The 26681-nt window shown below is 40.3% G+C and overlaps 1 protein-coding gene across 7 annotated transcripts in view; it reads left to right on the top strand.

Annotated features, from left to right (window-relative positions):
- DTNB (dystrobrevin beta) overlaps positions 1–26681 on the top strand; it is a 197035-nt gene that overhangs the window by 10582 nt on the left and 159772 nt on the right. For 6 of the 7 annotated variants that reach the window (XR_004549462.1, XM_034060608.1, XM_034060607.1 and 3 more), the window contains exons 3-6: positions 8155–8222; positions 12026–12106; positions 14075–14288; positions 19116–19201. Coding sequence is in view for 6 of the 7 variants with exons in the window: in XM_034060608.1 (XP_033916499.1) it covers positions 8156–8222; positions 12026–12106; positions 14075–14288; positions 19116–19201 (448 nt within the window). In the remaining variant the exon portion in view is untranslated. Of the gene's footprint in view, positions 1–7393; positions 7458–8154; positions 8223–12025; positions 12107–14074; positions 14289–19115; positions 19202–26681 lie in introns of those variants that run through there. The other variant, XM_031046598.2, reaches the window with a different exon arrangement.

Below are 26681 nucleotides of genomic sequence, written 5' to 3'. Positions count from 1 at the left end.
CACTCTGTTGCACCTTTTGCCTTGGGTGGTGAGTGTAAATTTAGTCCCTGTGGTCAGAGCAAGAACTGATATGGAAACCAAAACATGTGGAACTTTTACTTCCAGCTCCCCACACTTAAAAGAATTATTGGAACTGTGGGAGACATCCAGCCAGAAGATACTTGCTCTGGCATGAAAATTCAACTGCATTTGGTCTTAACAGCCTTTAAGGAAAAAACACAGTGGGTTCATCCTACTCCTAATCCTATCCTTTAAATGAACCAAGAGCTGTCAGAGTGCAAGTGTCCTCTCCAGATTGTTCCTCAAAAAGCTTTTTGTAACTTTTGGCAAATACCCATGGAAATCACCCAGCACTGACCATGTAGCTTCATTGTTGCATCAGCATGAGTGGAAGTTGAGTAAGTTATTTGATGATATTGCTTTTGTGAGATGAGCAAAACAGGATGTTCATCATGAAACACCTCTGAGTGCAGCTCACACCTTTATCAGATTTTAGGTTTTTCCCTCTAAAGGGACTGGTGACAATACAGATCATCTGTGCTTAGGCATATTTCTTTAAGCACTGTAAGTTTCAGCCTTTAGTTGAATTGGATGTTATTAAAGCTAAAGAATTAAATTCAGAGAACCATAGAATCACAGAATGGTGTTTGTTGAAAGAGGCCTTAAAGATCATCCTGTTCCAACCTGCCTGCCACAGGCAGGGACACCTTCCACTAGACCAGGTTACTCCAAGCCCCATCCAACCTGGCCTTGAACACTGCCAGGGATGGGGCGGCCACAGTTTCTCTGGGCAACTTGTGACAGTGTCTTACTGCTCTCATAGTGAAGATTTTTTTTTCTTATGTCTAATTCTACTGTTGTTAATCCATTATTTATATGTGCACCAATTTTGTATGTTTTGAAAATCTCCTGGTCTCACTCAGCACGTAAGCAACCTGTAGACCTCTGATCTTTTCTTGTGATTCAGTTGTACCGTATTTACTTTGCCCATGATTTCTATTTCTTTTTAGCAGTAAGAGAGAAAGTAGATTTGGTTTATATCACACAATAGAGATTTCTAATTTGGAGTGAGGAAAGTGGAAGCTAAACAAAACCAGACTAACACGTTATCTTATTGCTAAGAATGCCTCAGTGTAGGGTAGAGGTAAGAAAAATGCAACTTTGTACTCTAAGAGTAAGTTTACATTTTGGGCAGAAGACAAATACAGCTGAGGAGGAGTCAGAGATCAATACAATGTGACCTTGTAGTCACATGGTGCCCAGGTTAACTCTGTTGCTATCAGGAACAGCAGGGTATAATCAGATATGGTAAGGGGAGGTGAGCAGTAAGGTGTGTGCTGAAGTAAATAGTGTTAAAAAGGCAGGCCAGTTATTAAGAAGTTTAGAAGGACTCTGTTAGCAGTTGAATTTCATCTCCTTTTACTGGCCAGAGTAGAGGGATGTGAAGTTCTGCAAATAAGGGAGTGAGAGAGGTGGGGAGGAGGAATAGTCCTAGGTTTATATATCTGCTCCTAACTGTCCCTTAGGAATAATGTCCCACTGCTTAGTATAGTTCTGTGCAAGCTTCAGACCAATGCTCAGTTATGTCCAAAAAACCCCCCCAAACTTCATATTCTTTAAAATATATTAAAATACATGATATATGAAATAATAAAGATAATTTATTAAATTAATATTAATTTTAAATATTATTTATTTTATGTTCTGTTAAGACTGTAAAGCATCTCTTAAAAAAGAAGACAAGAATCTTGTTATTGCTGCTCTCTAAAGCAGTGATGTACCTACATATTGAATGCTTTGTCCTGTGTCTCCTTCATTTCTGAAAACAGATGATGAAGTAGGGAAAGGGATGGTAGAAGGTGATAAAGACCTGACATGAGCGATCTCTGTGCAAGCAACAGTTAGCCTCCAGATTCTTCTGCCTAGGAAGGGAATGGTATCTGAGGATTATTCATGTCATGTCCAATGCAGAAATGGGTGTGGAGGCAGAAGAAAGTGTAACATGGAGGTAGTCAGTTAAGAGTCTAAAAGCAGCAGAAAGATGATGAGGAACCCCATTCTGGTCTGACACAGTATGGCCATTCTTAAGTTTTTGTTTAAAAGAAACAAAACCCACACCCACATACATTTCCAAGAGTGCAGAATGGATTGTTACAGGTTTCTTGATCCTACACAAGAACTGTAGAAAAGATGACACAGTGCTACAGTTTTAACCCTGACCTTTAAAGCAGAATCCAGCTTTTTCAGAATAATTAAAGTATGGCAACTCTGAACATAGTTAGGAATGATCTTAGAGTTTTTTTGTGAAATTCAGAGATGTTTGATTTCTAGCTTTATACAAATAGCAAGAAATATTAGTTGGATCTCAAAGTACTTGGCTTTCAAGGACTTGAACTGTCTCTGCTGGCAAGTGAGACTTCTTTTGTTGCAAGGACCTTCAGGGAGCCTCACTTGTCTGTGTAGTTTTTCTGAGGTTTCGTGGCAATTTAGGATGAGGGAAGGAAGAGAGCAGATTCTTTAATTAAACACTACTAATCCCAAGCTGTGATATCTTAATGTGTAGGTTCTTTTGATAAACTTTACCCTTAAGGCACTTAGAAGATAGAAGGCAGGAAGTGTAAGGGAAAAAAAGAGAAATCATTAGGCCTAGTCTGTAGGAAACAATTGTACTAACATTAGAAAGCCTCATACTTGGAGATTGAGCATGTTGTATGTTTTCTGCCAAACCACAGAAAGCTGCCTGGTATCTTTGGTATTTGTGTATGCAGTTTAAGACACTGTGGAAAGAAACACTGAGGTTTGGGTTTAACATTTCAGTTTTGGCCATTCCCCTTCAAATACATGCACTAAGATACAGTGTTTACTGTTGTTTTCAGAAAAACCTGATTAATGTTTAGAGTAATTTTATATTAAAACTCCCTTTTAATTTCATGTTTTGAACTTGTATTCATTCTTGCATGGGCTTTTCATCTCCGAGTTCTAATGTTTGTTGGTATTTGCACCTTCAGCTGACTGACATGTAGCTACATGTTCCGAAAGGCACAGAGAAATTAAACGCATTTTATTTCTGTGCTCATGGGTAGAGGAAAATTTCAATTCAAAATTACTTTATTTTGGAAAAACTGTTTTTTTCTGCTTTCTGCAGCACTTTTGATCCCTACTTCTCATTTCTCAGTTTGCTCAAGTCAAGTAAAGTCCTGTGTGTCCTGCACTGCTGCTCATGGCCATCCAGTCATTCCTGTGCAGTGCTGCCATCCGCTGTTGATCTTTACACGTCACCTCCTGATCACTCTGTTGTGGTTATCTGAATGGAGAAGGCTTTTCCTACTTACATACACGTTAACTGTAGTCACCCTCCTTCATTTGTTCTTCTCTTGGCTGCTCATGCTCAGTTTTCTTGACATGCCTGTGTTGGGCTCACAGGAGGGCAGTGAGTGTTCGGTACAAGGCATGATAACACAAGTTAAGGTGTGTGGAACACAAGGAGCTAGTGAGGAGGTAGGTTGGAGATCTGTGAAGTCATGAATGTCATGGAGAGGATGGATAGTGATTGATTGTTCTGTACCTCTTGATAGGTGAACTGTGAGGTTTGTGAATCTGGTAAGAGGACGGAGGCTACTTGTGAGCTGTGGATTTTACACTTGGGAATTCTTGCTGGAGGCTGTTGTGTCAGAAGTTTATGGGCAGTAAAGGGACAAACACAGCCTTGGGGAAAAAGCTGGTTATGGTTACTAAACACAGAGAATCACTGTGACTCAGGATGTCTTGGCACACCAAACGTTAGGAACTTGGAAGGAAGTCCTTAGGAGGTTTTTCTGTATGTTTTCTACATCATTTTTATTCTTCCCTATGCATCTGCTTTGGGTTCCTTTTGGAGGCATAATACTACCTTGGCAACCTGGATTAGGCCCAGCAGTGTGCTGTTATTCTCTTAATAGAACATAGCAATAAAATAATTTAGGCTTTTAAGCATGACCAAGCGTGCTGCTTCTTCTGAATCCCTCTTTAGCATTTAATCTGAATTCTTCTTATAACTCAATTTGAACAAACTTGATCTGGGTTCCTGTTAGAGAAATCTTCAGGTCCAAAGTTGCTCTTTTAATGTTTTTTTGATGTATAAGAACTTTCTTCTGTTGTGGTGTAAATGAAAACATTCTAGATGCGTGTTGCTGCTGTCCTTTTTGTAGCAATACAGTGCATGGTTACTGTAGGCATTGGCTTGGGTCTTCTTCAGCATAGCATAATTTTATAGCATATGCTATATAGTTAGCACATACTAAAGTGGTAGCATACACTAAAGACACAACAGAAATGCAGCACTGTTCTCCTAGACAGGTGTTGGTCCATGTGTACTCCTCATCTCGGGGACTGCGGATCTGTCGGAGTTTGAGGAATGATGAAGTAGATACCAGGTGTTCAAAAGCAGCTCATCACAAAGTGTGAAGGGTAAAATGGAATGGAACAATGTGTCTGAACATGTTGTGTAATACTGGAGAATCCCCAGTGCATTTATGTTGTCCCTTGTTGCTACCTAAATATATTTGAGTGGTTTTTTTTCCACATGTCCATTTTAAGGTGAGTGCCCATCTTGAGAACTTTTGTCTGCCTTGTCGTTTCAATCCATGCGCATTTCTTGGCACTTGGCTCATGCATTATGCTACGAATATTAAAAAAACACCAACAAAACAAGAAACAACAATTCACAATCAGTGAAAAAAATATCCCAGCAAAGAAATCCCCACCAAAACCCCAAACCAAACATGCCCACTCCCTTCAAGCTAACAAAACCAACCACACCAAAACCCAGTGCAGAACAAACTGCAGTTTACCTTTCCTGTTTTCTGATGGGAACTGCAATTTCCACCCTTAGCATAATTGCAGTTATTCTTGTTTATCTCATTCTTGATTTGAACTTGAGATAGATTTAAAGTGCAAAGGTGAATATAGACTTTACATCTTTCTTCTTCCTAGTTTCATCAGCAAAGGGACCCTTCTGTGTCTGATTGTTCAGGCTTTAATAGCAGGATTGTGAATTATTCCAATAGATCTCATATGACTAATGTGATTTCTACAGCTTTTCCAAATACCTGCCACCTTGTCTCTTCTCTCTCCACTCAGACTGTTTGTCTTCAGAATGTGCAACTTTGGCCCAGAAAGATCATTTCCTAGATGCTTACCGCTTCTCAGATAATAGCAGGAAAGAATCAGCAGTGAGAACCTGGAAATCTACATAGTGGTTTTGATTGTTTTGGGTTTTTTTTATGAGTAGGTACCTGACTATTGAGCTTTTCACCTAATGAAAAGTTCCAACCCTTTGCTCCTTTCAGGAAAGGCAAGAGACCTGGGAGAGGTTCTGGGACAACATTCCTCAGGACATGATTCTCCTGAGACCATGCCTGAAAAGTCTGTACAAGACAATTCCTCAGCTATGGGTCAGTCAGGCTGTGCCTGTGTTGTTGATGTGTCCCTGCAGCACTTCATAATCATGGAGAGACTAGTTTGCTTATTCAGATCTCATTTCAAGGACATTGCTGAACAGATAATTCACCCATGTGCTTTCCAGAGAGCATGAAGGGTATTGCTAACTACTAAAGAATTTTTAAAGTATATATCTTAGTCACCCTAACTTACTTAGCTGTGAATTATGTATGATAGTGTTCTATAACTGCAGTCTGTGCAGCTGGAATGACCTCTAAAAAACACTCAAATCCTGACACCTGCAAGGCATAAATTGTCTGTAGGGAAAGGGGTTGATATCTTGGTAATATCACGACTTTAAATGTATGTTACCATACAGCAATGCAGCCCTTAATGGACAGTATTATATGTATAATAAAATATACCTACTGCTTCATTACTGTAGGTATATTGTATGTATGTAGGCATATACGTATACCCGGCTTCACTGTTGCCTTCAGGCCTTTTCTCAGTCCTGTCTGCTACTTGGCCACCTTCTTGAGTGGTAGTGGGGAGCTGGAGCGTTGGACACTGTGCTACCAACCAGCAAGAAAAAACATATCGCATCTTTGTGCCTGCTGTGAAGGCACAGTAGGTGGCTGCTCTTGTCGGTTTGGCTGGACTCCATGGGCTTTGGAAGGTAATTGCTAGAGGAAATGATGGTTATGGTGTCTCCAGTATCACTCTGTTTTGCTGCTCTGATGTGGGGCAGGTTCCCCAGCTGCTGGACATCACAAGGACTAGTTCAGCTTTGCAGAGAGATGAGACTGGTTTGGAAGCAGAGGGTTAGGCAGGTGAGATGAGAGACACATGCACCCAAAGCCCAAGGACAACAAGATCTAGTAGTACTGGGGTTTTGGTTGTTTTTGTTTTTTTTTCTTTTGTGCTACAGAAGAGTCAAGTGCCATTGTCCCATAGGGCTTGATAAAATAGACTTTAGTAAAGACAAAAGTTCAAATAACTAATCTCTCCTTTGGAATCCATCTGCTGTGTAATTTAGAGGGCACTAGCACTTGAAATAAAGCTCGTACAGTATCTGGCATCCTTCAAGATGACACAGGCATGTCTTATGTGATGAGGAAACAAAGAGAACAGTAGTTCCAGAAACTCTTTGGCTTGGGCCAGTGTAAGAGGATAACTGGAACTTGTGAGAGAACAGCATGAATCACACAGGCGATTTCACCATGCCCACCTGTTTGAACACCTGCTACAGTTTGCAGTGAAGTACAACTCAAGATAATGCATTGTGAAGAACCTTGGTTGAGAAGATAAGACACTCTATTTGCCTGTATTTATTTAATTTTAAATTCATTTGAGGAAGCTGGAAAAAAAACATCCAGCTTTTACATATCTGCAAAATTGCCATTGAGGTTTATTCATGTTAAAACAAATGTAAAATGCAGAAGCATGTTCGTTCAGAGTGTATGGTTTTCTAACATAGGAAAAAATAAGGACATAAAATATATTTGCAGGTTACTTTATACAACTGTACCCTTATTTTCCTTTTATGAACAGTTAAGGAATAAAGCTTTGGTAGCTTTGAGTGTGTTGAGAGATCATCTTCACAAGGGAATAATTAGCAGGCAATGGACAACTGCTGATAGAAACTGTTAATCACAGAGAGTATATTAAGTGCCAAGACATGACTTCTTTTCCTTGGTTGACATTTAAGCCTAATGAAATCTGTACTGCCATGTTGCATCAGGGTGAGCTGACTAGCTTCCTGCTGTAATTGTAGAATAAGTGTTTGGTGGTTTTTTGCCCCCTCTCCACCCTTTTTAAAAATTCTTTAAAAAACATATTGAATGAGTTGGTGAATCTGGTGCCAAAAGATTAATATATTGTAGTAGTTTTAAGTGGAATTTTACACTGATACTGAATTAAATTCTTTTTTTTTCTCCACTGGAGTTGACTGAAATTTAGCATCTGTCATTAGGACTACATAGTGAAGTAAGCTGTGAGAGGTACTAAATTGTCCTTGAGCCTTCTTACCTAGGGGTGTAAGTTCCACTGTGTTGTTGTCCCTTCTTTATTCTGTTTTCCTCATAGGGAGGCCTGTGTGACCAAACTCTGTGGGGTTGGGTTTTTTTTTTCTTTCCACCTTAATTATAGTAAAGATCTTTTTTTTCTCCAACAAATACAATTTGAACTGGAGCTTCAGGTTTCAAAGGTAAAAGAGTTCTTACAGGTTTTTGTTTAAAGACAACACAACCCCACACCCCCAGAACCAACACCCCCACAAAAACCATGGGCAGGAAAGAGGAGCATTATGAATCTGTCAGCCAGGAACGGAATGCCATATGCTTTCTCCTTCTGAACACCGAAGTCTTCATTGCCTTGACTACTCGTGGAAAGGTCTTGCTTACTTTCTGTTTTGCAAACAAAATCTCTTTGAACGTGAATTCTTTACATGATACTGCTATACATAAGTATGTGCGCTGAGTTTTTCAAACTGAAGATTATAAAGTGCTTAGAATAAATGTTTCCTGTGCTGTGCACCTATTTAAAGGGTATTGTTAAGTCTAAAGTGTACCTCTCCCTTATGGAATACAGTTGTTATGAAGAGATGTCTAACTACTGTTAGTTTACCAAATATAATCAAACTGTTTCAGTTGAGGGATAAAATAATGTCGTTCACAGTAAGTTGTTCTTGTAATAGAAATTCTACCACAAACTGTTTGCCATTTTTGTCCTCAGAATGATTGAGGAGAGTGGGAAGAGGAGGAGGACAATGGCAGAGAAGAGACAGCTGTTCATGGAAATGAGTAAGTAAGAAATGTGAAGATATAATGTCATTTATTCTTTACTGAGAGCTTCACTTTGATAGTTTTAACAGATCATTTGCATCTTGTTTCTGCAAAACCATTGCCTCATCTAGTGAAAAGTATCCTGGATGCTCCTGGGTGCTGCTCAGGAGGAGAAAACGAGGTGGGTCACAAATTCATTACTAGGTTTTGTGATGCTCCTTCTTTAAGAAGCATTCACATTCCTCATATATGGCGATATCTAAAGTTTGTGGACAACTATTAAAATAATTAACGATAACAGGAAGATCACCTTTTAACTTAAAAATATGAAAGGCACCACAAAGCTGGTGTGACTTGGGAGAGAAATAGTTCAAGGGGTCTGGGGGGTTGTTTTTTGCACAGGACTATTCTCTGAAGGAGAGGCTATCATTGTTACAAAAATCAAATGCCTGTCCAGAGATATTATAATTTAAAGGAATGAGACATAGCCTTTTATGAAGGTATGTGCAGTTAGATGTGAAAGGCTGTATGTTTGCATGGCATTTTTATTTTAGCTTCCTATGGGAACACAGGACTGAACTAAACACGAAGTTAGGCGAGTGTGTCCTGTAGTTCCAATTATAGGCTGGTAAAGGTCTGTCTTAAACCAATAATATATTCATGCTATTTTATTGGAGGAATTCCAGAGTAACATTCTTACTGTGGTTATAAGCAGCTTATAATTTCAGGAACAGTTTCATTCCTGGCTAATTTATATCTGCTTCCTGGCATGTGAGAGCGGTCTTGGATAGTATTTCTCCACGGCTTCACAGCTTGCTCTGTGTTTGCATTCATAGCTGTGTCCCTTTGGTCTTGTTCAACATATGGCAGAAGTAAACTCCTGTAGTCTGACTGCTCTACACCTTCTCCCCTTCTTCTCTGCCTTTGTTCAGTTTTACTTGATCAAAGGTGACTGAATGGTGTGTGAACCTGGGAAACCTTATCAGAATGTTTTAAAATTACAATAGTACTTCTCCACTAGAAATGCTTTGAATGATGCATCAGGGTATTACATTTGTCTCATCACTTTCAAGTGTTCTAGTCATCTTATGGTCATTTAGTGCAGATTGACCTTCTTGTTTTTGGCTTTGGCTAAATCACCAAAAATATTCTGAATTCTTCTGTTTATCTTTATACAAGGTGTCTGTGCAGCTGTGGTCTTGCTGTTCACTATCAGGGAAAGTGCTGGTGCACAGATATTCTGAATCACCTTTCTCTGTGAGGCTCTTCAGCATATCGGTATGAGAAATCTAAGGGCTTCAAACTTCACCTGTCCTGTGGTGGAATACCTCACTGTCAAGTAGACACACAAATGTTTGCCATTCTAGGTGAGCTTCATACACAGAGATGTGTGATGTTCACTGAAAGCATTGATTTTACACATTTGTTGTTGCTCAACATACAGATTTGCTCAAGTTCAGATAAGTCTTCATGCAAGACAAGAGTAGACCTTGGCATTCACCCACACTGGGCATGCTACCCACAGGGGTGTGTGTTGGTTTTGCAGGACTTATGGAGTGGTCTGATGGGCAAGAATTCAGTGCAAGCTGTTCAAATTTCTCTGAAGTGTAGAAAACATACTGAATTTACCTTATGGAAGGGTATAAAGAAGATGGAGCTGGACTTTTATCCGCCCAGTGACAGAATACTAGGCAGTTGGCACAAACTGAAACACAGCAAATTCCATCTACTGTGAGAACAAACATTTTTACTGGGAGAAGTTGCTGAGTGAAGTTGTGGAGTCTCTGTTGTTGCAGATACTCAAAACTTAACTAAACACAGTCTTGGACAGATTGCTGTAGCTGGCCCTACTTGAGCAGGGATGTTGGGCCAGGCTGGAAATCAGTCTCTCCATTCTTTCCATTCTTTCCAGCCTCCATCATTCTGTGATTCTGAGCTACATAGATTGTCTTGAAAACAGACCCCACTTCAGATTGTTAAGAAGAAAGACCTTGTTGAAGCTTTTGTGGTAATGTGATACAGGCAGACAAGAACAGAAGATGGATGACATTTTGGTTTTGCTTGTAGTTGTTAAATGACCTTTTATATATGTATAAATGTATATATGTTTTGTATACATATATAGACTAAGTGAAGTCTCATGGTCTCTAGAAGTACCTTCTGTGGTTTGAAAGACAGAAGAATGCACCCTGAGAGTTCTGAATGTTGCATAGAAAACACAAAATTACCTATTTTGTGTAGCCTTGGATCTGAATACTCCAGCTTGTGTTACCTGGCCAGGTACTTTCCTGAAATATATCTGAGACTAGTTTTCTAAAAATGATACTGGAAAATAATCCACTTAGTTTGTTGTACCATACTATCAAGCAGAAAACTTCTTGGATGTTAGCTAGTCTAGTGCCACTCTTAGGTCATCTGTTGTGGAGAGCCTTTGGAAATTGGTCAGCCTCTTTGCTGGTCTTGAGAGCCTTTTCACCTCCTCTTCTGCATCAGGGATGAAAATGAATAATCCTTATACATCTCTTTAGAGACACAGTACCTAGGTCTCTAAGAACAAGCAGATGCTTTGGCACGTGTGCAGATGCTTTCATGTTGTATTTGTGAAATTGCAATGAAATATCTCAAAGACAGGAATACTTAAATTTGCATCAGTGAGTCAGTGGGTGAGTACATAAAGGTAATTCAAATTCGGTATTTGCAAGTCAGTTTCTGAATTCAGAATGTAGGAGGGAATAAGTTATCACCTTTGAGCAAGACCCCACCCCCCAGTACAGTAATCTGATATCTTCTTTGGGAGGTTGTGGGTTTGTGAGGTTTTTTTGGTATCTTTTAAAAGTCTGAATTCTTCAAGTCAGTTATCCCTACTTCTCAGTTCTCCATTCATTGAGGCTCTGGCTTTTGAGGGAAAGACAGACTGCCTCAGGTCCTGTTTCTGGCCATTCCAGTGAGAATACAAGAGGCACAGGAGCCATGTGCTTCAATGCCACTGCTCATGTGTGACTGTATGATTTCAGCCTACACCTCAGAGATGCATTGATTCTAGGTCACGGCCACTGATGCTGTTGAAATGTGAGCCATTTAAAAGGCATTTTTGTTTATGATTAATGGGATTGACTTGTTGGCTGCATCCAAATTGAAATGATCAATACTGGACTCTAAACCAGTGTCATTTATCATCCCCACATGATTTATCATCTCTGGTCAGTTTAGGAGGAAGACAGGTCTGTCAGAGAATTAACACAACTTTCTGAAATTCCTCAAGTTTGCAATACTCAAAGTAGTTGCTGGAACTGGTAGATGTGATGTAGACTGGTGACGGCTAATAGCATTCACCTTTTCTGCTGTGTGGCATCCTTCAAAGGTAGAACACTTACACATCTTGAAGTAGGAGTTTGTTGGTGAAGATACGTTTTTCTCTTATGCTTTTTCTTCTGCTGCTTACCTGATCTGAATCTCTTTAGGAAACCAAAAGTGTGTTCCTAATGGGTCTGCAGTGCAGGTGGTGGTGGGAGGACTAACCCCCCGCTTTGTCTCTTATCTCTTGTGTGCATGTCTTCCAACAGCAGAACAATCCTCTTACCTGCTCACTGCTTGATCCTTGCTTTTGTTTAAGATACTCATACCAGTGTCAGACTTAGGTCAGTTTATAATATGCTGCTGAAAATCACTTTACCATGAGATATCTAGTGAAAATCTTTGTCAGGTTCATATGACAAAGACGATGTATACGAAGAAACACTCATACCAGTTTTGAAGTAATTCTCTCAGCTAAGCTGTCTGTTACAGAGGAAAGAAACACGCAAACTCTTTTTTATTCATAGGAGCACAGAATTTTGATGTCATCAGACTTTCAACGTATCGAACAGCCTGTAAACTGCGGTTTGTACAAAAAAGATGTAATCGTAAGTTATAATTACTCTTTACCTTCAAAAATTTCTCGTGCATGATTGTTTCAAATATTCTGTCCCTGTAAATTTTAAGGGTAGCAAGAATAAGCAAATGTTTTATCAGACAATGGTAGTTGTTACTTTAATCAGAGATGGAAAAATGTAACTAAAAAGAGACAACAATCTTTGTCCAATACTCTGTAATGTCTTCAGTTTTATTTTTTAATGTTTCAAAAATTTAAAATATATGGGCCAGCTGGACATATTTTGATTGCCCTAAGTATTTGGTGCAGGCAGTCTCGAGCTGTTTGAGGTCCTGTTCCATCACAATGTACCACAAACCACCTGACAAGTAGCCACAGGAATGGGTTGGTGATGCATTAATTCCATCACTGGCATGAAAGTGTCTGGATTTGGTCATGGTGCCCTGTGTGAAAGGTATCAGCTGTGAAGGATTCTTTAAAGTTCATACCGTACTAGTCAGTGTAAGTTTTGTCATTCTTTTCCGTGGGCCTTTGGCCTTGGGTAGCTCACCAGAGCAAAGATTTGTGTCAAGGGTGAGTAGGTGACATGACTTTGCATTCTGCTACCGGAGTTGAATTGGACACAGTAAAAAGTGGAGCAGAAGAATGTACACAAAAGTTGGTCCCTCTTTTCAGAAAAGTGGAGATAGTGTTTGGTGTGGAGGAGGACACAACAGCTGAGGAGTCCTGCAGAGGACATGGGCAACTGCACACTGCAAACTGTAGCTTCTCCATACCGCTGTTGGCCCCAGGGGGTGTGTGTCTTGGGGCTGTGTGGCAGTACCTGCGGTGCCTTTAGTGTGTTGGATGGATTACAGCTTTTTCATTCCTGTGGAGAAGTGTTAGTCTGTGTCTGTAATTCATGCTTTTAAACTAAAAATCTCTCTTAATCAGTAGAGAAGTATTAAGAAATGCTAATTATAGTACATTGCACACCTTGAGCCCAATTCAGTGATGCAAAGCATATGCCTTGAGTAACCTTTACCATACATGTAGGTATAGATGAGGCTGTGCATTTATGGCCTTTGTCTGGACCACAGGGTGATCTGGGGCATATGCTTGGTGTAAATAGCTACCTTGTCTTTTATCACCATGTGGTATTTATATGAAAAATGTAAAGACAAATTTTATTAAAAAAATGTTAAAGATCACACCTTACTTCAGACCCTTTTTGATGAATTAAGGAAGCTAATAAAACTTGTGAAATTAGCAAATCAGTCTGTCCTTTGTTGGCTCACACGCAGTTTGGACTGCTGGATTACTGCTGATCCTGTGTCTTCTCCCACTGTTGTGCATATCTTTCAAGCTTTGAAACATTAAAAATTATTTAATGTGGTTCTGCAGATCTCATACTGTGGGTTTGGAAAACATTCTGTGTTGTTAATTCTTCTTAAGATAGATGCTAAAATAAGACAGGGTAATTTAGGGAAATGCTTTGGAGTTCTAAGCCTATGTTTACGAAGTATTGTGCTCTGCTGTGTTTACAAAGTATTGTGCTCTGGACCTGGCAACTGATCAACTGAAAACACAGTTTAACTGGAACATCAAGTTCCTCCAGTACTCAACTACTAGTTAGCATAAGGATGGTCAAAATTACTGTAACCGGTTTGTAGTGGATTTAGAATGTGGCTGAAGTCCTCAAATGACGCTACCTAACTGCTGGAATGCACTGCAAGATGATAGAAGATCGCTTTTCTCCTGTGTGAAGTTTTTCTCTCAGAGCATACAAATGTTTTAAGGGTGGAATAAAAGTCCCACAAGATATCTGGGCACAGATCTGTTATGTTAAACTAGCTGACACAAACTATGAGTGAATATCAAGAGTCTGTCTCTCACTTTGAAAATGAGTAAGTAACTTCATTCCAAAATGAAAGCTAACAGAGTATTTGGAAATAGTACCATAACAGTAAGCTTGCATGCTTTACAGAATAGAAGTTAATTTGTTTTCCTTTGTTTTTAGTTCATCTTGTTGATATCTGGAATATGATTGAAGCCTTCCGAGATAATGGCCTTAACACTTTGGATCATAACACAGAGATCAACGTGTCTCGACTAGAAACAATAATTTCGTCCATCTACTACCAGCTAAACAAACGCCTTCCTTCTACTCACCAAATCAGTGTAGAGCAATCCATCAGCCTCCTCCTCAACTTCATGATAGCAGCATATGACAGGCTAGTAACTCCTCTAGTTGTATTCTTAAACTAATTTTCTCTTTAAGTTAGATGAATATGGCCAACAACTGCACAAGTCTTTAGCAAACTGTCCACATGCTGTTTCTCAAGTTCATGGAATTGTGTTGTGCACACAGAGATGTATTTAATATCATAGTACTGCCTGCAGAGATTTATGTTGCCACAGCAGTGATGCTTTGTCTTAAAAATTGATTTATTAAGAAAGATAGGTTAGTGCCTTCTGGACCTTGCAGATTGCTGTAAGCTGTGTATCTGAACTGAAGACAAAGTACAACTGTGTTCTGCAGACTATGGCAGAAAATAATGTTAACCTCATGGTGGTATAGCACTGTTTTAAAAAGTGAAAGTGTTTTATTGAACCCTGATCAGCAAGACTGTTTTATAATGCTACCTTGTTTTGGCAGTCAGCTTGCATCCCCTTCTAACATACTATGAGCCCATAAAGGCTAATTCTTGTTTCTTGGCTGGAAGAAGCCTGATTTCTTGTTCAGGATCCTGTCTAGGTTTTTCCTTGCATACAGGTTTATGAATTTCTTTCTCAGCCTCTTTCTTCAAGGTTTGATCTGCTAATCTTCCTGAGTAGGTGTGTTTCTGGGGGATTCTATGATTCCACTGTCAGTTAGCACTCCTTACTTTTTGTCTTATCTTTGCCACAGCCAGCTATTATTTCAGTCTCATCTTTCTTCTGCCTTTGGCGGCTCTCCTGGAGTAGAGGACTGCTTGTGGCCAGGGCACTTTGTCACAGACTGAGGAGTTTCACCCAAGACAATTTGTAGTACTACTACTGAATATACCCAGTAGTTATTCTGTTGTGATGTCAAAGGTTTGATCCTTTCCTAATGTAACTTGTTATTGTTACCAAAGGGAGCTAGGTTTCCCCCACATTAGTCCAAGACTTCAGAATAGTCCCTGTCTCACTAAGGGCAAGTTCACAGCACAAAGATTAGAGCAGGAAGACTGCTACGACAACAGAATCAGATGTGTATTTCCCTGTTGAGTTTTCATTTGCTGTTAGCTGTGAGACCAGTTGTAAGGATTAGCTGATGGTGCTAGTTATTCTGAGACAGGTCACATTAGAAAATACAGAATTTAAAAATAGACATGGTCATGTTTTGGGGAGCTGGTTCAAAAGATTGAGGCTTTAGTTGAGATGTGTTTTTCTCCCTTGCTGCCCTCAACCCTTCAAGTTCTGCCTTTTCTGGAACCTAAGCAGCAAGCTGGATCCCAGCATAGTACAACAGATTCTCTTTAGCTTCCTCCAGCTGGAAAATACTGCGATGTTGTGCAGGTGGAGAATCGGGAATAAGCGGAGAGGCAGGGCTGGGGCTCCCTCTCCAGGAGTTCATCAACATGGCAGACATTAATTTAAAAAACCCAGAAGTACCCAGCTGCACGGGAATGGCAGCACTGGGGTAGCTATGTGGTTGCTTGAATGCACATAGTGCATTAAGCTTTTTACAACTTGGTGCTGGTGGTAACATCACCAACATTCCACCAGGTAGGTAGAGGAATCAAAGATCTGACTAGCCTCTTCCCCATGGAAATATTTAAGTTAGACTTTGTTAGATAAGTATGAAAAACATCCACAATGAATACTTCACTGGAACCCATAGAACAACCCTGACTGTAGTGCAGAAGTGATGGCTCATACAGCATCAGGCGTGAGTTAAGGAAGAATGGCTGTGATATGACATTCTTTGCTGCTTCCTCCTGCAGAGTTTTGCGTGGGTGTTTGACAGTCTGTTGCTGGTCTGCTTTTCCCAATAGACTCTCAGGGCTTCCCAAGGTCCCTGTCTCATTATTGGCATCCAAGAGCTCATTCCCTGGCCCTGTCAGGCTGTGTTATTTCATTGTTTTTAGAAATTACATTTCATTTGTCAGTGGTTTAGTTGCTCCATCTTCTTTTTTCATTTTAAATTACAGATATCACACTACGCTGTATGCTGGCAGTAAAGCAGTGTGCAGTAAGGGGGAGGAAGAAAATGACCAACAAACAAGTGAGGAAGTGAGTTAATGGGCAAGGTGTGGAGGGATGTAATTAAGAGCCTTGTAGTCAGCAGAAAGGGCTCATTTTAAGCATATGTAAGAAAATGGCTGCAGATCAGTGCTGAGTAGAAAGCTCTCGTGTTTTTTTCTGGGTAATTAGCATGACTGGGTGACTCTCTGAAGTGGCTGTACGTTGTGTGCAGCGTGAGGGACAAACAGGAGGAAATAGAGGTCTGATTACTCTTGAGGAGAGCTGTAGGAGAGGTAACACCACTGGAGTGCTGCAGTGGGTTCTTTTAGAGGGACAGACAAGGAGGGAAGTTGCCCTTTACATGGGAGATTAGCTGGAGTACGTGGAGCTCTGCCTGGAGATAGACGATGAGCCAGCTTGGACCTGGAGTCAGGATCAGTAGGAAGACTGACGTGGGCATTGTTCCTGTGGGTGTCTACTACAGACCGCCTAGTCAGGAAGACATAGAGGATGATGCTTCCTTCAGGCAACTTGAAGAAGCCTCCCAGGCCCAGTCTTTTTTAAATGAGTCCTCCAGTTCTGTTTTAAATCCTCAGAACTCCTGATTGTTATAGGAGTTTTAAAATAATACTGAAAGTTTTACCCTGTTTCATTTCCATGCGGAATTCAGCAGATTGAATTGCATTGGTACAAAAATCATTTTTTGGCATGTTGCTTAATAACACCTCTACCAGATTGCAGAGGGAGTAGTTTGGAGGTTTTTCTTGATTGATAAACATAATGTCAGCAGAAGCAGTCCTAATATCTGAAGGCACCATACAATATCTTTGCAAGGGCAAGTCTGTGTCCTGAGAGGAGATATTAATGACTTTAGTGACTTGGTTTTTTTCTGGAAATGAATTCAAAGCTTAACTTTCATTTGAAAGAAAATGAATGTCTTAAAAAGGAACGAAGGGGCCTGAAACTGTAACTTACGGAGATTTGAATTAACTGGTAAGATTGGCTCAGATTAAAGTGGAGGTCAAGGCTTGAAGAGGTGTTAAAAGGGGACTGGATATGAACAAAGTGGTGGCCTTTGAATCACTATTGCTCTCCAGAGCTCTTCCTGCATTGTAGCTCTAGGAGATTGCCTTGCCTCTGTAGAGGGGATATTGAAAATATACTTTGAGTCTGTATTAGAGAAATAGCGTGTTATATTTCAGGCACTTCTCAGCCTGAGAAGGGTTGAGAGCGTTTCCCTCATCATGGAGTGTGAAATGATAGCAGAAGATAATATTTGCATATTAACTTTGAGTGTGAAAGCGGGGAAAAATGTTATTTGGTTGCATCCTGATGTCTCCATCTGGTTGCTCGTCTGTCACTGACATTAGACCTCGTCACTACTTCAATACCAGAAGCCAATATTTACTTTGAATAATTCCAATTTTAACACTTTCCAAGTGCTAGTCGCCTAAGTGCAAATGTTAAGTATGCATCTCATTTCCACTGAGAAGTAGTCTGGAGTTTTTCTAGATTCCTTCTAACACCCATCATGTATTTTCACTGTCATCGTGTTTTCCGTGACAGTACAAATTGACCTTCCATTACAGTTAATTACAGTTCATTATAGAATCAGAGACTGGTTTGGGTTGGAGGGGACCTTAAAGCTCATCCAGTTCCACCCCCCTGCCACAGGCAGGGACACCTTCCACCAAACCAGGCTGCTCCAAGCCCTGTCCAGCCTGGCCTTGAACACTGCCAGGGATGGGGCAGCCACAGCTTCTCTGGGCACCCTGTGCCAGGGCCTCACCACCCCCACAGGGAAGAACTAGTTACTTGAACTTATTTTAATTCTTTTTGTCATTTTACCTGTGACTTTAACTTTCTTGGTGGATTGTCAGTCTGTCCTCCTCTTGCTATTTATAGTTAAGGATAATGATTCAGTATGTTTCTGTTTGGCAGTAAGTTGTTCAGAATTCCAACAGCTCTTACCCATGTTTACACTCATTTCTTTTGCCATACACACCACTAAAGCAGTGTTCAACTGACTTCACAATAACAGTGGTTACATATCGGGATCACTACTCTGTGGCTATTATAGTATCATAAAGTGGAGGTTTTCTGCGTCCTGTCTTTAGTCCTATGAATGACAGAAGTTCAAGAGACAGGAAGGCAAGATGCATGCCACCTGGGCCAGCACTGAGCATCAACTGTTCTGCAGTGAGACTCCTCCTGTGGTTCTTGTGAATTAATTCCCTCATCATTTCATCCTTATCTTCCTTCCTGTTAACAGGAAGAATACATGTTCCTGTTTTACGTATCAAACCATGCTGAATGGGCTTTTGCACACTTTCCATAGAGACAAATTTGTTTTCTCTTGCTGATACTAGAAAATGATTCCCCAGATGTACCATCTGTTCTGATAGCACAACAGCTTTATTAAATTAAAATAAAGCAATGTTAACATTATTCCTGTTCATGGTGTAGGATTCAGGATATCTCATGACTTCTCTATTAGCTATCAATTACTGGACTAGTTTTAGAATGAAATGTGTATTTGAATATCAGAGTGTTCAAGGAGTGCAAATTTAAAGCAACGTCATGCAAGACAAGAGTAGACTTTAGCATTCACCAAGAGTGTTTTTCATAACTGTGCAAGAGAAGTTGATTTGTGATCAGACACTTATTAACTGTTCCAATCTATTAAAAATGTTAAGTGTTGTCAGTGTTTTAAAGTGATGGTAAAAAGTTTTGGCAAATCTTAGTAGTTAATGAAGGGCCTTTTTTGCATTTCATTCCTAGGCCTCAAGTATTTTTGTTACTTCTCATTCTGTGTAGTAATTACTTATCATGTAATTTTTTCTCCACAGTGAGGGCCATGGGAAGCTGACAGTATTTTCAGTGAAAGCAATGTTAGCAACCATGTGTGGTGGTAAAATACTGGACAAACTCAGATGTAAGTATTTTAAAGAAAACCATTTAACCATTTAAATGTTGCCATGACCGGCCGTGTTTTATGATATTAAGCTTTGAAAGCTAACTGGTTTTGCTTATTCAGCAGTCTTTATACGGAAATGAACTTGCTGTAGTAATGGTTTTGTCACACATGCCATCTGCTGGCCATAGAACGTACTGAGTTACTGAGTGAGCTTTACACGCACGTTTGGTTATTTTAAAATGCTTGGGCACTTCTTTAAGTGTAAAACTTCGGGTCTGATTTTTCTGCTAGTAATGTTAAATTTATTGCCATTGCCCCAGTTTTGGGGATGTGAAGGGGCTTCTGCATGTCTTCTGCTTCACGTGAAGTACTCTGCATCTTCTCATTCTGTAACACCAGCTTCTCGGTTCTTTTTTAACTCTTTTATTGATTCGTCAATCTTTTTGTTTCGTGCTTCCTGAGCCTTCTGCTGTATCAGTAGAAAATCAGTGATATCCATAAACATGGAGTTTGTCCTTTAGGAGTAATGCTTGTTCTGTCTTTCCAGTGGTAAGGTATACTGTGGTTCTGGGTGGTTTTTACTTTTCATTTCCACCCTAAAAAGTCGGGATGTTAATTTTGCTGTCAGTGCCAGATTTTACTACTCAGGTTTTGTCATTTTCACCTCACCCTAAATTCCCTTCATGAAAGTTAACTTGTAGCAATTTGTTCCTCCTAATCTCTATGCCTGTCATTCACCCTAAATAAGTCTCCAGACTTTTCCACACTTCTTTATTGTATTTGCTTTAAAACTTGCAAATGTGAAATACTACTGTGCTGAATGAAACTACATGGCAGGGTCTGAAAAATAGTGAGAAATTGCATGTACATGTTTAATATTAAGGCTGCTCATGTTTCAGTACCAGGAAACGCAGGGGTTTTATCTGGTAGTAACTAAAAACTCTGATTAAAAAAAAAGCTGCTGGTGGCTAAATATTAGCCTTAAATAAAGGTGACAGGCATAGATGACAGAGGATATTTAAGATACTTAAGCATTTTTAACAAATGTATTACCTCTATAAAATATGCAATACCAAATACTGAGGAAAAATACAGAAACTGCATTTCCTCTGTAAAAGATTACATTTTGGATTTAGTTAGGATGAGATTTGAGGAGCTGACAGTAGATAAGTAATTCAGGCCTGGGTTATTGCTAGAATTAGCAAGATAGTATCAAAACACATGGAGGAAATGGCGCTGTTACCTATTAGTGGAAAAGGCTGTTAACCACTGGAATGAACTGTTACATGGATCAGTGAAGTGTTGATGTTTTCAGACAAAGATCTAGATAGTCTGAAAGTTATGTTAAGCCTCAAGTTAATGATTCAAAAGGTGGCTTAAGGACACCTTTTTTAATAATGACACCTATTTAACAGGTGTGTCTGGTCTTAGAATTTGTGCATTTAACGTACTGTTCTCTCTCTGTCTTTTCATAATGTCTGCTTTTCTTCATAGCATTTGAAATTTCCTTTTTTTTTTTTTTCTTGTTCTGTTGGTTCCCATATTCTTTGCCACTGTAACTTTAGAAAAATTCCTAACTGGTATTCATACACGTTGGAGGAAAGGCTTTTGACTGCGTTCACTGAACAGTGCTGCTTCTTACAGCATCTCTCTGTTTCTGGTTGTTGTGCCTGTTACTTATTCTTTCTTTCATCTTACCAGCTAACCTTTAGTTTGCAGTGTACTTCAGGGATCTTCCCTCCAGAATCAGCTGTCCCTTTTTTCTTGGCACACTCCTTTTTGGAAGTGGAGCATTATTTTCAAAGAGCATGTAGCTTCAATGTGTTTTGGACAGTAGCACTCCTGCTTGTTGCCCGTGCTGCATACCTTGGTGTAGATGCACTTCAGTTGGGCTGTTGATCCTGTTACCTGTTTGGGGAGAGAAGCCCTAATTCCTATGTGACCATTCTCAGGTGCTTCCATGGTTTCTAATACATCCATAACCCTTCATCTTTCTGCCAGGTGAATCTCCATACCCTGTCTCCACAGAGACAGCAGACTGTCGGACCTTGCTAGCACACTCAAACACTGGTGTGCTGTCCCCAGACTTATCTCTAGTGAGGAACTTTCCCCCTTCAAATCTAGCTTAAAGCTCTTTCTGTGAGCCCTGCTATCTCCTTTTCCCCCTTGGAGACAACAGGACTGGTGTTGGGTAAACTGATCCACGATCGAGCCCCCAAATTCTGCCAAACAACTAGATAGAGCAAAATTCCTCAACCTGGGAAGAAAAATGCTACTGGAAGAATAGTGTTCTACAAAATCATGAGTAGCGGTTGGTGAAAACAGCAGTTTCATTCCCCTTCCAGTACAAGAACTAAAGGGCAAATCAGCAGTGACAGGCTGAAACTGCAAACCCCCTTATTTAAACTTTATCAAAGCAGTTTGTCAGTATCAAACATTTACCCTGTTTGATTACTGCCTGAGCTGTTTTCACTGATGGCAAATTCATTTAAGGCTGCTGAATGCAGATATTCAGTGAGTGGAGGAATATTCTGGGAAATGTGCTTGCCTAAGCTATCTGCTTTTGTTATAAACAGGTTTTTGATCTGCTATGCCTCAGCTGTCCTCATTCTTTATTTCTTCTGATCGTTATGAATATGCTGTCTTCTTGTTTTCCCTTTTCTGTCTTTCCCACCTCTCTCTGATTACTGACCCATTTCATCACCGAACTCCTTCTGTTTCCAGTTTACTTCTTTCCCTGATTCCAGGGGAATCCCCGCTTCCAGAAAGCATGAGACTTTCTGGAAATTGTAATTTTTATTTTTATTTCTTACCTCATCATTTATATGAATGATAGTAACTTGGTCCCTGTACTTGCATATGTACAGGCTTGGGTTTTTAAACTCTAGAAATGTTAACAAATGGAGTGTTTTTAAGTCCACACAGTGTCTGACAGCACATATGAAATGGGAGTTGTTCAATGCAACCACTTTGCTGGTCTCTGGAAAAGATTTCTTTTTTTCCCCATGACATGGTACTCCTTGCAAATGAGTTCCTTCATGTGGCATGCAAGGTCAGAGTTGTAAAGCTGGCTTATTGATGTGGACTTCATGATTTTTGTCAGTTTTTTCAGCCTAAGAAGTTCCATCTAAAAATGTCAGATTTCATGGATTCAAATGACTTCACTTTGTCATTCAGGTAGATTCATTGTGCTTCGTTCTGTGTTATTTCTGCAAGTAAGTTGCAAACAGAACTTTTTGTAGATCAGAACTCCATCCCACTCATTTTGAAGGCTGACTTCTCTAATGACTGGCTCTACCTGTGGGGTGCTCTTGGGCTCCCTTACCTCACCAGCTTCTATTTATTTCCCACTTGCCATCTAGTGCTAGATCATCCTTTAGTGTTCACCCCAAAATTCATACAGTAATGCATGCTGAATACTAGGTTGCACATAATAAAGGTCCTGAAAGCTAATATGCTGTAGGTAAATTAGCCCAGTTGTGGGGGGCTGATTTTGAAGAGGGGGAATTTTGATTATTGGAGGAGTGAGGTGAAAGGGAAGTTATTTGTTTTGGCCCTAATCAGTGGATCAAAGTAGTAGTAGTAGTAATATGTAGTTTGTTGTGGTATGACATCTATTCAAACAAGAGAAACTCGGTGCACAATTTTGCACTACTGGAGCAAGTCTGGAGGAGGCCACAAAGATGCTCTGAGAGGTGGAGTACGTCTGTTATGGAGACAGGCTGAGAGAGCTGGACTTGTTCAGCCTGGAGAAGAGAAGGCTCCATGGAGACCTTAGAGCAGCTTCCAGTGCCCCTGGGGGCCAGCAAGAAAGCTGGAGAGGGGCTTTTGACAAAGGCCTGTAGGGACAGGACAACGGGGAATGGATTTAACCTGACAGAGGGGAGATTGAGATGAGATCTTTGGAAGAAGCTCTTCTCTGTGAGGGTGGTGAGGGCCTGGCACAGGGTGCCCAGAGAAGCTGTGGCTGCCCCATCCCTGGCACTTTCAAGGCCAGGTTGGATGGGGTTTGGAGCAACTTGGTCTAGTGGGAAGTGTCCCTGCCCATGGCAGGGGGTTGGAACTAGAGCTTTAAAGTCCTCTCTAACCCAAACTAGTCTATGATTCTATTGCTTTATACACGATTTCTTACATCTTAATTTTTTATAACAAATTTTAGGAGTTACCACCACACCTCCCAGTCTGGTAGAGGCAGGGCTACTACAGTCCACCAGTGGCCAGGGTGGCCATGAGTTACCATTAGGAGCACTTCATGCAGCCTTAGGGATCAACTCAGACAGAAATACCCATGTGAACACAAACAGCACCATAGAGCTGGTTCTGTTTGCCTGCCTGCCTGGCCAGGATAAAAGTTTGCCAGTGGCATAAATATATACATATCTGTACATGCCTGTACAATATGGATCTTTCTGGTGACCTGCTGCAGATGCTTATCTATCTAGTAGTTGATTGTTGGAGCCTCTTGAATCCTCTGGTCTCTCCAGTGTCTGTCCCAGACTTCTGACCTCTCCCATACCTAGCTCTCCAACTCTTAATTGATAAATTTTCCTCCAAAAGCATTTCCATTATGTCTGTGTAAGTGTTCAGGTGGTACTATTCTCAGTGGCTTATTTTCTGTATGCTGAACAGTTCCTGTTTCCTCAGACGGTCCTCAGAGGGCAAGTGCTTCAGCATGCCTAACATCCTTGTGGCCCTCTACAGAGCTCACTTCAGCTGGTCTTTCATGTTCTGTGGTTCTCAACAGTTCTCTGATGCTGGGAGTTCCCAGAACTGGGTACAGTACCTAAAAGGTGTCTAAGACGTGCTGCGTGGAGAATGTCACTTCCACTACCTGAGTTCCTGATCATACAGCCAGGGATGTTTTTGGCCACTGCTGACAGTGAGTACTGCTGGCTTATGGTCATGTTGTGACCTCAAAACTCACAAGGACCTTTCCAGCAGAGCTGCTCCTCAGCCTCGATTGGTGCCAGAGTCACTTCCTTCCCATGGGCAGGGCTTTCCATTTATCCTTTTGAACTTAAGACAGTCCTTGCTGGCCCATTCCTCCAGCTGTTCCAGATCCTGCTGGTTTGCAGCCCTTACCCTCAGGGATATATCACCTGGTCCACCCAATTTGGCACCATATGTGAGTTCAACAAGCATGCACAGATGTTACTGACAGACACATGGAGCCGGACATGTCCCAGGACAGATTCCAGCAGCAGTCCACTTGTTATTGGTCTCCACATAGGATTTGGCCCATTGTCCACTACCCTTCATGTTTGATCATCCAACCAGCTACTTGCCCATGCATACTGTGACATCCCAGGTTGGATACTGGAATGCTGTGGGGAATAGAAAGTAAAAAGCCTTGCTCAAGACGAGATGAACAGTATCTACAAATTCAGGTATCACGGAAGACAGTGGAGGTGATCAGGTGTTATTTAGCCTTGGTAGATCCATACTGGTGGATCCTAGTCAGGAATATGCACCAAGAAGATTTGCTCCATGATTTTCCCCAGGATCTGAAGTGGGGATGACTGGCCTCTGTTTCCTTAGATTGCCCTTTTGACCTTAATAGATACTTTGGATTAATGCCAATGAAACTGCACACACCACACACACCCCCCAAAAGCACAGTCAAAACAATTCGCCTGTTAAATGAATTTTCTTGGCTTTTACTGATACTGAACCTAGTATTTAACAAGTATTTTATGAATATGTATGATAGAAATTGGTAACTTCATTGGAATTTGGTGACACAAGGTACACTCAAGGTCAAGATTCTGGAAGATGAGGGTGCCAGGGTTTTGTCATTTTAGTTTTAACTCCATTGGAGAAATGGTGGAGCCTTCACTTGAAACTACACAAAGCTTCAGGCAAATGCCCTGATTGGAAAACACAAACAATTTTGGTGCTTATGAGCAGCTGAGTAGAGGCTCTGGAGGGGACTGCTGGGCAAGTTTGACATGATATTGTGAGCTCTGTTTTTAGCATAAGAGTTTTACTACAAGCATTTGAAAAAAGGAAAGAGTGAGTTGCACAAGTGCCATTTTACGTTGGTATTTTGGGGACTGAGCAGTGGGGTTTATAATTCTAGATTTATTATTCTATCCATTTAAAAACATGCTTATATCATAATAGCATTGAACTGAAATTTTATATGAGAACTGTAATACCTCATCATTGGGAAACTCTACTAGCACCTGTCTGTTGCAACCCTGAGAGAGCTCTTCAGAAATGACACTGTTACTCTGGATTGCTTCAGGTTTTCTATTTGAGGGTAATTTACTGCCCCTTTAAAGGGCAGATGACTTATATCCTACTAATCTTTCTTTTCTAATTTCCTTGCTAATTTAATGAGTTTAACTTCACTTTGACTATAAAACCACTTTTATGACTGTGAGATATAAGTTAGTGGGCTTTGGTTTGTTTTTTTTCTTTTTAATTTACCCTTGATAAAGCCTGTTCTATTTTATCTCATTTTCACTCTATTTCCATGGCTTTAATTGCTTTCTCTTTAAAAAGAATTTAGATTTTGCATCCTGCTCAGTCCACATTAGTAGACTATGAATACCCAGCAGATTTCTGTCCTTTGTTAAACACAAGTGCTGTCAGGTTGCAGTCTGGATCTACCCCTCTCAACTTGACAGATTCATTACCAGACCTTCGGATTTTGGGGTTGGGAGTGTCTGATCTAGGATGGTTTGGGATTCAGGAAGTTTTCCTTCCTGATCAGGCTTAGTTGCCTCCATAGTTTTCTTTTGTGTGCATTGTGAGCCTGAGTTTTCTTCCACATTCAATTTTTGGGTTAAATTTAATTTTTCTGCCTGGACTAATTTTCTAAAATACACTGTTCCCTTCCTGACACCCTTTTTAAAATTATTATTATTTTTCTTTTTTTTCCCTGTTTTTCCCCTCCCTTTCATTTTCCCTACTGTTTTCTCCTTTCCTTTTTCCTTTCTCCCTCTCCCACCCCCCATTATTCCTAATACGGCTCATCAGATTATTCAACAAGATCTTCAGACCCTCACTTCAAGCTTGTCTGTTTAGCCAGTTCACTAGAAATATGCCTTTCTGAAATAGTTTTTTTTATGGACCTAGTTTTGATTACTTAAATTAAGCTTATATTCTGCCAGCATCCTCTTTATGATGTGTAATTACTGCTGGTGTCTCAAATAACCTCAGAGATGATTCAGTGCTAGTGAAGAATTCTGGTATCTGTCACATCTTGGAAAAATTTAGGTCTTACAAATATTAGTACTATTGTTAGAGAAATCTTCCTTTATAGCATAATATGTCTCCAAGGTGTATCAGTTTTGCTGTTCAAGCGATTTGTCTTCTCCAAAGAGATTTTTGATCCCAGGACAGTTAGGCTGTATCTGTATACAGCTATCCCGATGTTTTATGTGATATCATTTTCTTACCATGTTATCTGCACACCTTGTTCTCTATTTTTGCCTTTGCTGGGGACTCTGAGCTGGTTCTGTAGAGTAGCTGGAGTAGAGGGGCTGAAGGA

This window comes from Melopsittacus undulatus, chromosome 3 (genome assembly GCF_012275295.1).
Source record: "Melopsittacus undulatus isolate bMelUnd1 chromosome 3, bMelUnd1.mat.Z, whole genome shotgun sequence".
In the NCBI taxonomy this organism is placed as follows: domain Eukaryota; kingdom Metazoa; phylum Chordata; class Aves; order Psittaciformes; family Psittaculidae; genus Melopsittacus; species Melopsittacus undulatus.
This window is presented reverse-complemented; position numbering and strand designations above follow the sequence as displayed.